The sequence below is a fragment of the Sciurus carolinensis genome, chromosome 13 (assembly GCF_902686445.1).
Source record: "Sciurus carolinensis chromosome 13, mSciCar1.2, whole genome shotgun sequence".
NCBI lineage: Eukaryota > Metazoa > Chordata > Mammalia > Rodentia > Sciuridae > Sciurus > Sciurus carolinensis.
In genome coordinates, this window is record NC_062225.1 from 2,349,194 (window position 1) to 2,361,560 (window position 12,367).

General features: G+C 49.5%; 1 gene segment (V, D, J or C); it reads left to right on the forward strand.

Annotated features, from left to right (window-relative positions):
• The first annotated feature begins 2,583 nt into the window (after positions 1-2,583).
• Positions 2,584-4,815, forward strand: LOC124963516 (immunoglobulin kappa variable 1-6-like). The segment is given in 3 exon segments: positions 2,584-2,650; positions 2,751-3,052; positions 4,738-4,815. Coding segments are annotated over 3 exon segments (435 nt in total).
• The last annotated feature ends 7,552 nt before the right edge of the window (positions 4,816-12,367 follow it).

Here is a 12,367-nt window from a genome sequence, read left to right on the forward strand (position 1 = left end):
AACCTGAAGGCAGTATATCTTCGTTGTGACATTTTAGGAAAGTTCAGCTTTTTTCCCTTTGGCATTAACATATGGGTAAAATCAAAGAGGTCACAGGAGTAAACTGATATAGATGTTCCGGGAGAGAAAGGTAGGGTTCTGGGGAGCCTGGTAAACAGTGTGTGTGTTGAGTGGATCCTCTGAGTCTTCTCAAGTCCAGTCCCAAATACTGCTCCCATCTTGACTTTAGGCAGTGCTGAGCCAGCTGGTGCTGCCCTGTGTTGAGTCCAACACTCACTGTGTGTGGTGTCAGCTCAGTCACTCAGCTACTCATGGACATGGTGCCAGGGCTCAGTGATGCCTGGGGCTACTTTTTGAAGAGCCAGAATTTGCTTCTGTCTTTTGGTTTCCTGTGGGTGGCCAGCTCTTCTCTAGCCTCTACAGGTCTGTGCTGTGACTATTGGGGACTCATCCGAGACACACACTGTTCTCATCTTATACCACACTTCTTCCCCTAGCAATGAGCTGGGCCACATGGTCACACAACAGGGTTCCTTGTGTTACAGCAGAAGCCTGCTGCAGAGTGTCCTGCTCAGACCACTCAACACAGATATGCATCCCAGATGAACTGGTCAGTGGGTTGGTGTAGCTCACCCACCACGGAGTGAGCTGTCTCAGCACTGCAGAGAGCCTGGCCAGCACTGATCTTCACTCTCAGGGGTTGGAGGAGCAAGGAGAAATCCCTTGTCCTTCCTCTGAAGGGGAGGAGCCAGCAGGCCTCAGACATCTGGACCCCAGCATCTTCACCATGTGGTAGGCCCATCAGTTGACTGACCAATACCATGAAGCCTGTACCTACCCAGCAGAATTGAACCAAGGTCAATGCATGACACTGTCACCAGCTGTCACCACTCACACTAGTGAAGGGCTGTTGCAGATGACTTCCCCTTTCTTCTCAATGTATTTACATACAGTGTCCTTTACAAGTTTTCCCTAGGGGGAAGAATTTGCTCATTCGATGCAAAAGTTACTGATGGGGAAAGATCATGAAGCACATGGAGAAGGAGGTGGAGTTGAGGTGACAGTGGTGTTCAGGTCCCCTTCTGTTCTCTTTTCCATGACCACATCTTTGGGATCTCAGGAGGGTCACACATCCTAATGTTAGCTGCCCTGAGTCCTGCAGGTGTTTTGAATTCCTGATGAACTCTTAATCCTATGTCCTTAAGTAGTTGGGTAGTTTCGTGAACACAGGGATCACTTGAGATTCCTACTGAATCTCACCTAGTGATGAAGGAAGAGGTTCGGCTTCGTGAATTGGAGAGAAAAGATCCATTGTCAAGATTTTGGGACCCCTTGCTACAAATCCTGCATGTTGATGCTCCACAGTCCTGTCACTAGAGCAAACACAACAGACAATAACCATCTTGGGAACCTGATCCTGAAGCCCTGGGACAGGAGCAGTGATCCTGTCCTGTGGGCCACTAAGACTTAGGAGTCTGCAATGCATACAGAACTCAGGGCTGCTGGGCTCTGCACATTGGTTCTGTCTCCCCAAAAGCAAGTTCAGGAAGATTTTCTGTTTTCTTCTGTGACTTGTATTAACATCATCCCAATAAGGAGAGCCCTCCCCAGGGATTTGTGGAGTGGAGTCAGAATAAAGGTCAGCAGTGGACCAGGCTGATGGGAGGACAAGTCCCCTGCTCTGAGGATGCCCCAGGTGAGCAGTGAGGATGGATTGCCCTGTGAATTCAAAAGAGGGGACAGAACACTGAGAGCCCATTCAGTGAATGTGACCAGACCCTGCAGGTGTCCAGAGAGGAGGGGAAGGGGTGGGAGTGGAGAGGGTTTGCAATTTTAGGGCTGTCCCCAGGATGTCCCCAGAGCCCTCAGCAAGGAGCAGGTCACTGTTCAGTGCACATGGTCCAGGGTGGGCTGAGGTTCATGCTTCACTAAAGCATAAAAGGAACAAAACTTTCTTCTACAGTTATTCTAACCTTTCCAGAGATGACACTGAGGAAAAGCCTGGCAGGCCCTGCACCTGCTGCTCTGGGGAGTCAGGCACCAGCTTGTCTATGTGTGTGTGTTGGAGAGACTGAGGCACTAAGGTCTGGAATCATGACTGATTACACCTCCTCCAGACTCGTAGTCCTGCAGGGTCACTGTCTAGAAAAACCCAAACAATCTTCAGTTTCCAGTTTCTAATCCCTTTTGTCTTCATTGCTGTTTTTGATATCCCATTCAAGTTAATCCCTTTACCCCTGAACTGCTCCCTGCTAGTTAGGTCAATGATAAGGAATTGTCATTAAGAAACCCAAGAAAAGCTTCTCCTGAACCATGAAGAGAACAGTAAGTCACTACTTACAAGAGAGTGCACTGATTTGTCCTGTGTATGTCAGGTGAAAGCATGATCTTCTCTGGCACATCTGTGCTGCTCTAAGTGACCTGGGACACCTGGGACACTGGGGCTGTGCTGACAGAGAGGATACAGCCCTGCAGCTGTGCCCAGCCTGCCCTGCCCTGCTGATTTGCATGTGCCCACAGCACAGCCCACTCCCTGAGGACTTCTTAATAGGCTACTCACACCCTGTGCAGGAGTCAGTCCCATCAGGACACAGCATGGACATGAGGGCCTCTGCTCAGATCCTGGGGCTCTTGCTGCTCTGCCTCCCAGGTAAGGAGTTTCTAAGCCCAAAGATTTCAGAGACCTGCCCTGCAGTCTAATTGGGTGTAATTGTGTGAATATTTGTGTCTTGCTTTTTTTTCAACATTAGGTGCCAGCAGTGACATCCAGATGACACAGTCTCCATCTCTTCTGTCAGTATCTCGAGGTGACAGAGTCACCATCACCTGCAGGGCCAGTCAGGGCATTAGCAATAATTTACACTGGTATCAGCAGAAACCAGGACAAGCTCCTAAGTTCCTCATCAAATATGCTACCAGTTTACAATCTGGGGTCCCCTCGAGGTTCAGTGGCAGTGGATCTGGGACAGATTTCACTCTCACCATCAGCAGCCTGGAGCCTGAAGATGTGACCAATTATTACTGTCTACAAGGTTACAATCTTCCTCCCACAGTGATACAGGCCATGACAAAAACCTCCCAGGGAAGCAGAAGTGTGAGGCTGGGCTGCCCCATCTGCTCCTCCTGCTGCCTCCACCTGCTGAGAGCACTTCTCACAGGCACTAGGCTCTGAGGGCTTGGGGATTATCACCAAAGGGGAGAGGGAGTCTCCTCTGCATTAAAATCCCCTAGCTCCTCCTCAGACACAGCATCACACACATGAGGACACTTCTGTTGATTTCATCAAGGGAGACCTCATTGCTTCTGTGTAGTTCTCAGAAGATTCCATGGTGCATGGTTGTGTGGTGTATCTTCACCTGATGGAGAGACTCCTGGAGCATTTGTAAAGCTTGCTCTGGGTGTGTCTGTGGAGCTGTTTCAGAGAAGATTGTTGTGATGTTCTGGGAACATGGTGAGGACCCTCCGTGAATGTAGTTGGCTCTGCTCCCTATTCTGAAGCCCAGGTGAATGCAGAGGAGTAACAGGAGCACACATTCTTTGTCCTCATCAAGCTCCTCATCCTCAGAGGATATGCTCCTTCTGCCACCATCCTCGGTCATTGACCCCATGCTTTAGGCCTTTGAACCTGGACTCATACCCGCTGCCTTCTCATGTGCTCATGAGTCTGTGGAGGTGGACTGGGGAAACATTCTGATCTCTCTCCCTCTCATCTGGCCCTCTGGCTCCTAGTACTGAGGTGCATCTCACTTGCTTGGCCTCCAGTCTGCAGCCTCCCATCACAGAGGAAAGTTTCAGAAGACAGATGAGGATTGTCTAAGAAGGAAGGATGGAGGAGGACCTGTGAAACTTTCCAAGGGTGATGTTTAGATAATGGATAGTTAGGAGAAACACACTGGTCAGATTTGGGAGGACACAATTTGAAATCTGAGCATTTCAGTGCAGATTGAGGAAAAATAAGTAGGATTTTAGGAGTCCTGAGCAGGTTTGTGAAAGACACCCAGAGCCTATGTGGCTGTGGATGAAACCTGCTTGGGTGAAACTGAAGGGTGATTCCCATGGATCTCTGCTCAGCTAGTCTTCCTAAGATGATGATGAGCATTATCACATGGAGACCATAACAGCAGAATCAAGAGCCCCACATACTCTGCTAGATACTGTTGGAAGACCTGATCTTGCTTAGACTGAAGTAAGAGCTACAGGAAGATGCTGGGGTGTCACACCTGCACAGATGTGCACTGTGAAGCCAAGGGAGTCTGAAGACTCTCCTAATGTCACACAGTCTGTCAGTGATAGAGCTCCATCCCCACCCAGATGGCCTGACTCAGGGCCCAGCATGACAGACTTAGGCCATTGGGTGGATACTGTGCAGCTGTGGTGAAGCTTTGCTGCTGAGCGGAGGGTGATTCCATGGGAATGTGGGGAGCATCAGTGCAGGAGCCCCACTGAGACCTAGGGAAAGGGCAGGAGAGCAAGAGCTTGAGTTCTCAAAGGAAGCAGCAGATTCATAGGGGTGGGACAGGGTTTCCAAGCTGTCAGGAGAGAAGGCCCTGAGTCTGGTTGATGGCGGTCTTGTGCAGGATGGAGTGGGCAGACTACAGGAAGAACCTAGGAATTGCTCCATGGGTGCTGCTCAGCCCTCTCATCCATTCAGGGGAGGAGCAGCTCCCCGAGGGCTCAGGCAGCCCTGCTCATCCATGCATGTGTGATTGACCTGGCTCGGCCCCTGGTGGCCCTCAGGCAGGCTTGCTCTGTGCTAGTTTCTACAGAGATGTGGTGGCCTTAGGGCCCTCAGGAAAGGAGGACAAGGACAAGTGAGGTGTGCACCTGGATGTCAAGTCCTGATGGACTCCTCATTCCAACCAGATGCTGTCCTGCCCTGGGGTAGAGCCCTGGGCACAGGTGGCATAGAGAGTGACCTGGGGTGGCAGCCTTCTCCTCTCCCTGTGGGCTTGCTCCAAGCTTCATGTCACTGAAACTAGATGACTGGTGAGGCAGGAGGCCCTAGGAACTCCATGACAACAGAAGCCACACTAGCCTCTGCTGCTTCCAGGGCTTCTCAGTGAGCCTCCCCTTTATTCCTGGGAGAAGTTTGAGAGTCGTTGGGAGAGTCCTGCAGGCTTCTGTTCATACCTGGAAAAGCCAGAAGGCTCCCGATAATGGCAGCAGTCCTCTAGCCAGAGAGCCTTCAAACTGGGGACAGCATTGACACGTGGATACGGCATGGTCTCACACGTATATCAACGTATGTATCAATAACATCTTATTAACATGTGCAACATTGATATCGCACATGCTAGTATGTAATTTACCTGAGGTGCATTAATACTGTATATTAATATATAAGGCATACATTTATTGCTTAATAGTATATTACTAACTCATATACATGAGTATGAATGGATATGTTGGATATGAGTGTGTTGCATTTTTGTGGTATATTTTTCTCTAATTTACTTTATTCTTTTACCTAATTTTAAAATTAAAATTCCTAGTCATGAATCTCATAAATTATTTTCTTATTGAGGAAGAAGATAAATATATTCTTATAAAGTACCATCTTAAGTAATTTTATCACTGACTTGATTCATGATAAAGTCCTTAGAGACGAAGCCTGAATGAGTCATCTTGGTGAAATCCCCAAAGGGACAGTGGCATTTTTTTTAATGTGACTTATAAGTGTGAAGGAAATAGAGAAAAGACTAGACAGGCAGAATAAGGGCTCTTTGAGAAGGAGGAACTGTGAGTCCAGTGAGCCTGTCCCCGGAGGAGCTTGGACCACAGAGGTTTGAAGGAACATGGCAGACAGGACCACTGGCAGGGCTGAGGGACTGAGCATGTGAGAGCACCAGGAGGAGAGAGGAAGTAGGGGCTGAGCAGGTTAGTGGACAACAGGGCTGGGGTCTGATGGGAATGTGAGGACAAGCATTGGTACTGGATTTAAGGCTGTTTCCATGGATCTCTGCTAAAGTTATTCACTGCTGCTTAGGAATATGCAGATGCTACTATGTCTCAGTGTCACCAACATGGACATGGAGCAAGGGGAGGTGAAGTCGCTTCTCTAACCACAAGGCCTGTGGTGATGGCGCTACACCACAGACAAGGGGCCAACTTCAGCTTCTCTGTTGGTAACTTCTAGAACATTGGGAGACATGCTCTCCTTCAGGAAGAAGCTCTGAATGGATAAAGATTCCATTGGAACTTGAAGTAGCATTAATATAACTAATTCTCTGTGACCTAAAGAAGGGCTGAGGAAGAAGACCATTGAACTCCTTTGGGAAAAGCAGATTAATAGGACACGAGGGTCAGAACTGGGAAATGAAGCCTGAGGAACTGCTCATCCTGACCAGGGAAAGTCCTCTCACCTCCCCATATACCCCATTCTGAGGATCACAAGGAAACCCAGCTGGGTCCCCTGTAGTGCAGGACCAGGGCCTGAGGCCCTCCACATTGCCTAGGGGAGAAGGTGGGATCTGGTTAGACACGCATATCAGGCAAGATGGAGAGGTGAGGGTGTTAGAGGGTCACTGAAGAAAGACCTTCCTTCATGCTGGGCAGCACTGCCCAGATCAGGGACATGTTACCTGATCAGGGCCCAGATCAGGGCCAGGCCCTGCCCACCTGGGCACTGGTGGTTTCCTTGTACCCACACGTTGGGGCTAATGAGTGCTGCTCATACCTACATCTTACCAAGGATGAGTTTCTTCTGGGCCTCTGGGAAAGATCAGTAAGGAACAAAGAAGAGGTGTAACTGGATCAACTCCACCTGCCAAGCACGGGTATCCCTGCTCTTGTGGAGAGGCCGTGGCCTGGGGGACAAAGAGAAAAGCGAACTGGCCTGGGGGATAAAGAGAAAAGTGAGAACAGAGGCCTCCACAGTGTTCCCTGTGGTATTGTTGTAACATGATCTGGTCAGTTTATGAGCCAGGTGAGGCCTGAGGAAGCAGAGATGAAATTCTGTGAGCACAGGAGGGAGATCTGGCCTCAGGCTGAGCCCAGGCCTTTTCTGACTTGACCACCTGGGCATGGGTGTTCAGGTGCCCACGGGAGGAAGCAGAGTCCCTGCAGCTGGGCGCTGAACCTGCCTCTCCCAGCTGCCTGATGCCCCTTCCATCCCAAACATCTCTCCAGAGCCATATCAGTGCCTGGTCAGGGCTCTGGGAAGCTCTGCCTCAGGTGGGACCCAGGGGACCCATGGAGGCCCCCATTCAGCTCCTCTGCCTCCCATTACTCTGGATCCCAGGCAAGGGAACATGGGATGGTTCTGCACACCTGTGAAAGCACTTTAAGTGTGGTTGGTCCTGTGTCCTGGCACCTCTGTTTAGCAAGTCCAGTGATTCAAGCTTTGGGTACCTACAGGATCCTGGCTCTGCTGTGAGACCGTAGGTGTGACCTAGATGCACAAGTAACCCTCCTGTTTCCTTTCCACCTCAGATACCACAGGAGAAATTGTGCTGACACAGACTCCAGCGTCTGTGGCTTTGTCTCCAGGGGAAAAAGTCACCCTCACCTGCAGGGCCAGTCAGAGTGTTGTAGGCTCCTCAGCCTGGACCCAGCAGAAGCCTGGGCAGGCTTCCAGATGCCTCAGCCATGGTGCCTCCAGCAGGCCCTGTGGAGTCCTAGCCCGGATCAGTGGCCATGGGTCAGTGCAGCCTTCACCCTGGAGCCTGGGGGTGCTGCAGGGTTGCTGTCTGCAAGGCCACACAGATTACCATGGGGGCTCAGTCCCCCCACTAACCTCGATGCCCTCTCTGCCTGCCCTCTCTCCCCTGGGGCACAAGGGCTAACTCCTGAGCCACCGAGTCAGACCTCTTGCACTTTTCTCTTTACACTGCACTGGGAAGGATGTGGGAGAGAGGAAACTGAGCTTGATTCAGGTCTGAAGGATCCATGGTGTCCTGGGTCCTCTTTTGCTTCCCTGGGAAAAATGTGAGAGATAAAGAGGATGGGAGTCCTTGCTATTACTTCCCTATTTTCCCAGGTGAGGATGGAGTATCCTGAAGAGTCATAATGCCCCAATACAGGCAGAGTTAAAGGTGAATCACCAAGAGTAATCTGATTCCCAGGTGGTTACTTCCTTCTCACTTTGATCTCAACAACAGGTGTCTAAATGTGTCAAATCACAGATCTGTCAACAATGGTTCCAGAAATTGCTCCAGGTCCTGCTCACATTCATTTCATTTCACAGCCAGGATAAGGCTGGGGAATCTCCCACATCTCCAACCTGGAATGTGGATGCGACCATTTCCTTTTTGCTTTGTGTCCTGCACAAGGAGGCTCTCACAGCTATTCCTGCTCCTCCACCTATCAAGGGCCCAGGGTTCCGAGGAGGGGGAATTTGTGGAAGATGAGGCTTTCCCATGACCAGGTTCCTGCATCCATTCTATGGAGTTAACATCCGAGGGTTCTGTCTTGTCTTTCTTTATCCTGTCCTGATCCTGCATCCTGGTATTCGTCCCTGAATGAAAAAGAATGTGAAGACAACTGTAGCTCAACACACCTGGACATAAATTCCTTAAATAGTAAATCACTTAGGGAGTTAGAAAAAAAATCCTCCAGAATCCATTCAAGGACACTTTGCCATGAAAATGCCAAGAAAATGGGCACAAGGCAGGAATGAGACTCTGATCCACTGACAGATGGAGACCAGGAGGCCTGGGCTCCACCCACCCACCCTTACACCCTCCAGTCCTGAGGAGACCTTCTGAAGCCCACCTTTGTCAAATCTCCTGGGTCACAGAGCATCATTTAACTCTCTTGTGGTGAATCTCTCTTTGAACCCCTGTTGTCTGTTAGTCTTCTGTCCTCGAGTAGGAGATTACTGCTATGAGGGAACCTCTGTTTTCCCTACAGAACACAGTATCCCAGTGATGGTATAATAGGATCAACTCCATGAAGAACAGTGGACTCAGTGAAGCCTCACTGGAACCCAGCCTCTAACACCCTGAGGACGTCATGTCACAGCAAGACCACTAGATGGCAGACAAACCATAGTAAACAGAGCTGCCTATCCCCAAATATCAGGGAAATAAGAGTGTGTCCTCTTATCAGCAGGGAGCCCTCAGGCTTCACCAGTGTGGGTTTGTGACAAGAGATTCATGGGAGGAGCTATCAGGGGCTGCCTTGTGGGAAAGCTCTTCAGTTCTCTTGGCCTGGAAGCCCAGCATGGTCCCTGCTCTCTGTGTCCCCAGAACCTACATGATATAGGTTGAATCCTGTTCCCTGATTTCATGGCTGAAGCCCGACACCAGTGCGGCTTCAGGTGGAGGAAGGGACTGAAGGAGGTCCTGAGGTTAAGTGAGGGGATGCAGGTGAGAGCTGACCCCACTCCACAAGTGTCCACCCTCCAAGGTCCTCCAGGGAGAGCTCCCCTCCCTGCTCAGAGTCATCAAGAGTGGCCTGGGGGCAACAGAAATTGACACCACCAAGCTGGACAGAGAGGCCTCACCAGGGACCAAATCCTTGATTGTGGCCTTTCAGCCTCCAGAACTTGAGATGGAAATTCCTGTTGTTTAATACCCAGTCCAGGGTTTTGAGGTTTCTTTCAAAACCCGAGCAAGTGACTCCACTTTCCCAAACCTCCCTGAGCAGGGTCAGTCACAGGAGACCCTGTGCACATGGACCTGCCTGGCTCCTCCTCCTGCCTCTGCTCTGACCCTGCTGGAGAGGGAGGACCTGGCTTTGACCTCAGCGTTAGGCTGAGCACAGTGTTTCCTGCTTAAGAAATTGCTCAGCTGTTTTGCTTTCTGATCAGAATCACAATAAATTTAGTGAGAAGCTGTCTGGGGCTCCTGCCTGAGGTCTCCATGATGATTTCCCATCTATGATGTGAAAGCACTGAGTACAAAGCCCAGCTTTCTCTTCCCTGGGCCATTACCTGCTTGGTGAAATCTGTGAGGTCCTAGGACAGAGCTGATGCAGAGGTGCTAGGGTAAGGAGGGAAGTGGTGAGGGACCTCAGGACATCTGTCCACCTAATCCAAGTGGATCCTCTGAATGTGCTGAGCCCAGTACTAAAGAGCTGTGTCCATCTTGACATAGGTTGTGCTGAGCCAGCGGGTTCTGCCCTGTGTTGAGTCCAGCACTCCCCATGTGAGGTGCAGCTCAGTCACTCAGCTACTCAGGGTCCATGGACATGGTGACAAGACTCAGTGATGTTCTGGGAGCTGCTTTGTGACCAGAGAGGAGTTGCTTCTTTTTGGCTTCCTGGGGATGGCCAGCTCTTCTCTAGCCCTCTGCAGGTCTGTGCTGTGACTTTTATTGGGGACTTTTCAGAGGCACACACTGTCCTCATCCAATACACACACTTCCTCCCCTAGCAATGAGCTGGGCCACATGGCCACACAACAGGGCTCCTTGTGTCACAGCACAAGCCTGCTGCAGAGGGTCCTGCTTGAACCACTCAACACAGACAGGCATCCCAGTCAGCTGGTCAGTGGGTTGGTGTAGCTCACCCGGCATGGAGGGTGCTGACTTAGCACTGCAGAGAGCCCGGCCAGCACTGAGATTAAGTCTCAGAAGTTGGAGGAACAAGGAGGAATCCCTTCTCCTTTCCCTGAAGGGGAAGAACCAGCAGGCCTCAGACATCTACAAAGTCTTTGCTTTTGTTTTATGTGCATATCGTTTTGTCTGTCTATACATTGTGTGATATCAAAATTGGAAAATGGAGATTTCAAGATATTGGGTTAGCGGGTGACTGCATTTCATGTCACTCCAGCACTCAGGATTCAAGAAGAGGAGGTATTGAGAGACTGGCGACCAACTCAGAGCCGCCGGCTGAGTCTCTCCCACTGGGCGAGGCTCCCTGGACAGGGCGGTAGTCCCAGAACACAGGGAACTTCATGGAATAGAGTTGCCCATAGAAACTCCCCCGCTGGAGTGGTGAACCTGGACAGCTGGGAGCGTTGTAGAGGAGGGCCGCCCAGCGAGAGACTTCTGCACAGAGTGAGGGTCCCAGGCCCTGTGGCAGGACTGAACCACTGGCAGCTTCTTGAACGAGGGCCGCCCAGTGACAGACTCACTCGCAGGGCAAGGCTCCCTGGCCCAGGAGGTAGGTCCAGACCCCAGGGAATGTCACATAGGAGGACTGTCCATCCCAGGGGGTAGTCCTGGACCTAAGGGAACTTCTCGGAGGAGAGCTGCCCAGCGAGACTTCCCCACTGGGTGAGTCTTCCCTGCTGGGGAGACTTTCCCATCAGGGCAGTAGAACCAGAGACCCAGGCCCAGACCAGCCATGCCCCAGTCTGCACTCTAGCCCCCTTTGGCTGACCATTGGTCAACAAGTGGAAGCTCCTCTGCCCATTAGCAGGGAATATACGCCACCTGAAGGCCACCACCCCTTGTGGATCACTGCATTATCAAGTACCGCCAAGACTTCAGGCTACTGAAATCTACAGGGACACTATAAGTCAATAGAGGAAATTTGTAATATCTCAGAGTTTCACTACTAGAGGGGTACATACCTGAGAAATATGTGAAAACAAGGGAAGAAAATGTCCCAGACAAACCTAGATGCTACATCAATAAAATCCAATGACAGCATGACAGAAGAAATGTCAGAAAGGGAATTAAGAATTACATAGTTAAAATGATGAGATGATCATTTTAAAAGGATGAGATGAAAGAGCAAATGCAGGCATTGAATGATGAGATGAAAGAGCAAATGCAGGCATTGAATGATGAGATGAAAGAGCAAATGCAGGCATTGAACGATCGCACCAATCAATAGTTAAAAGAGCAAATGCAGGAAGCAAAAGATCAATTCAATAAAGAGTTAGAGATACTGAAAAAAAAACAAAAACAAACAGAAACCCTTGAAATGAAGGAAAAAATAAACAAAATTAAAAACTCCATAGAAAGCATAACCAACAGGATGGAACACCTGGAAGACAGAACCTCAGACATCGAAGACAAAATATTTAATCTTGAAAACAAAGTTGATCAAACAGAGAAGATGGTGATAAATCATGAAGAGAATCTACGAAAATTAAGGGATATAATGAAAAGATCAAATTTAAGAAATATTGGGATTTAGGAAGGCACAGAGATACAAACCAAAGGAATGAACAATCTATTCAATGAAATAATAACAGAAAATTTCCCAAACCTGAAGAATGAAATGTAAAATCAAGTACAAGAGGCTCATAGGACTCCAAATACACAAAATTACAATAGACCCACACCAAGGCACATTATTATGAAAATACCTAACATACAAAATAAAGACAGAATTTTAAAGGCTGTGAGAGAAAAGAATCAAATTACATTCAGGGCGAGACCAATATGGATATCAGCAGATTTTTCAACCCAGATCCTAAAAGCTAGAAGGTCCTGGAACAACATTTCTCAAGTTCTGAAAGAAAATGGATACC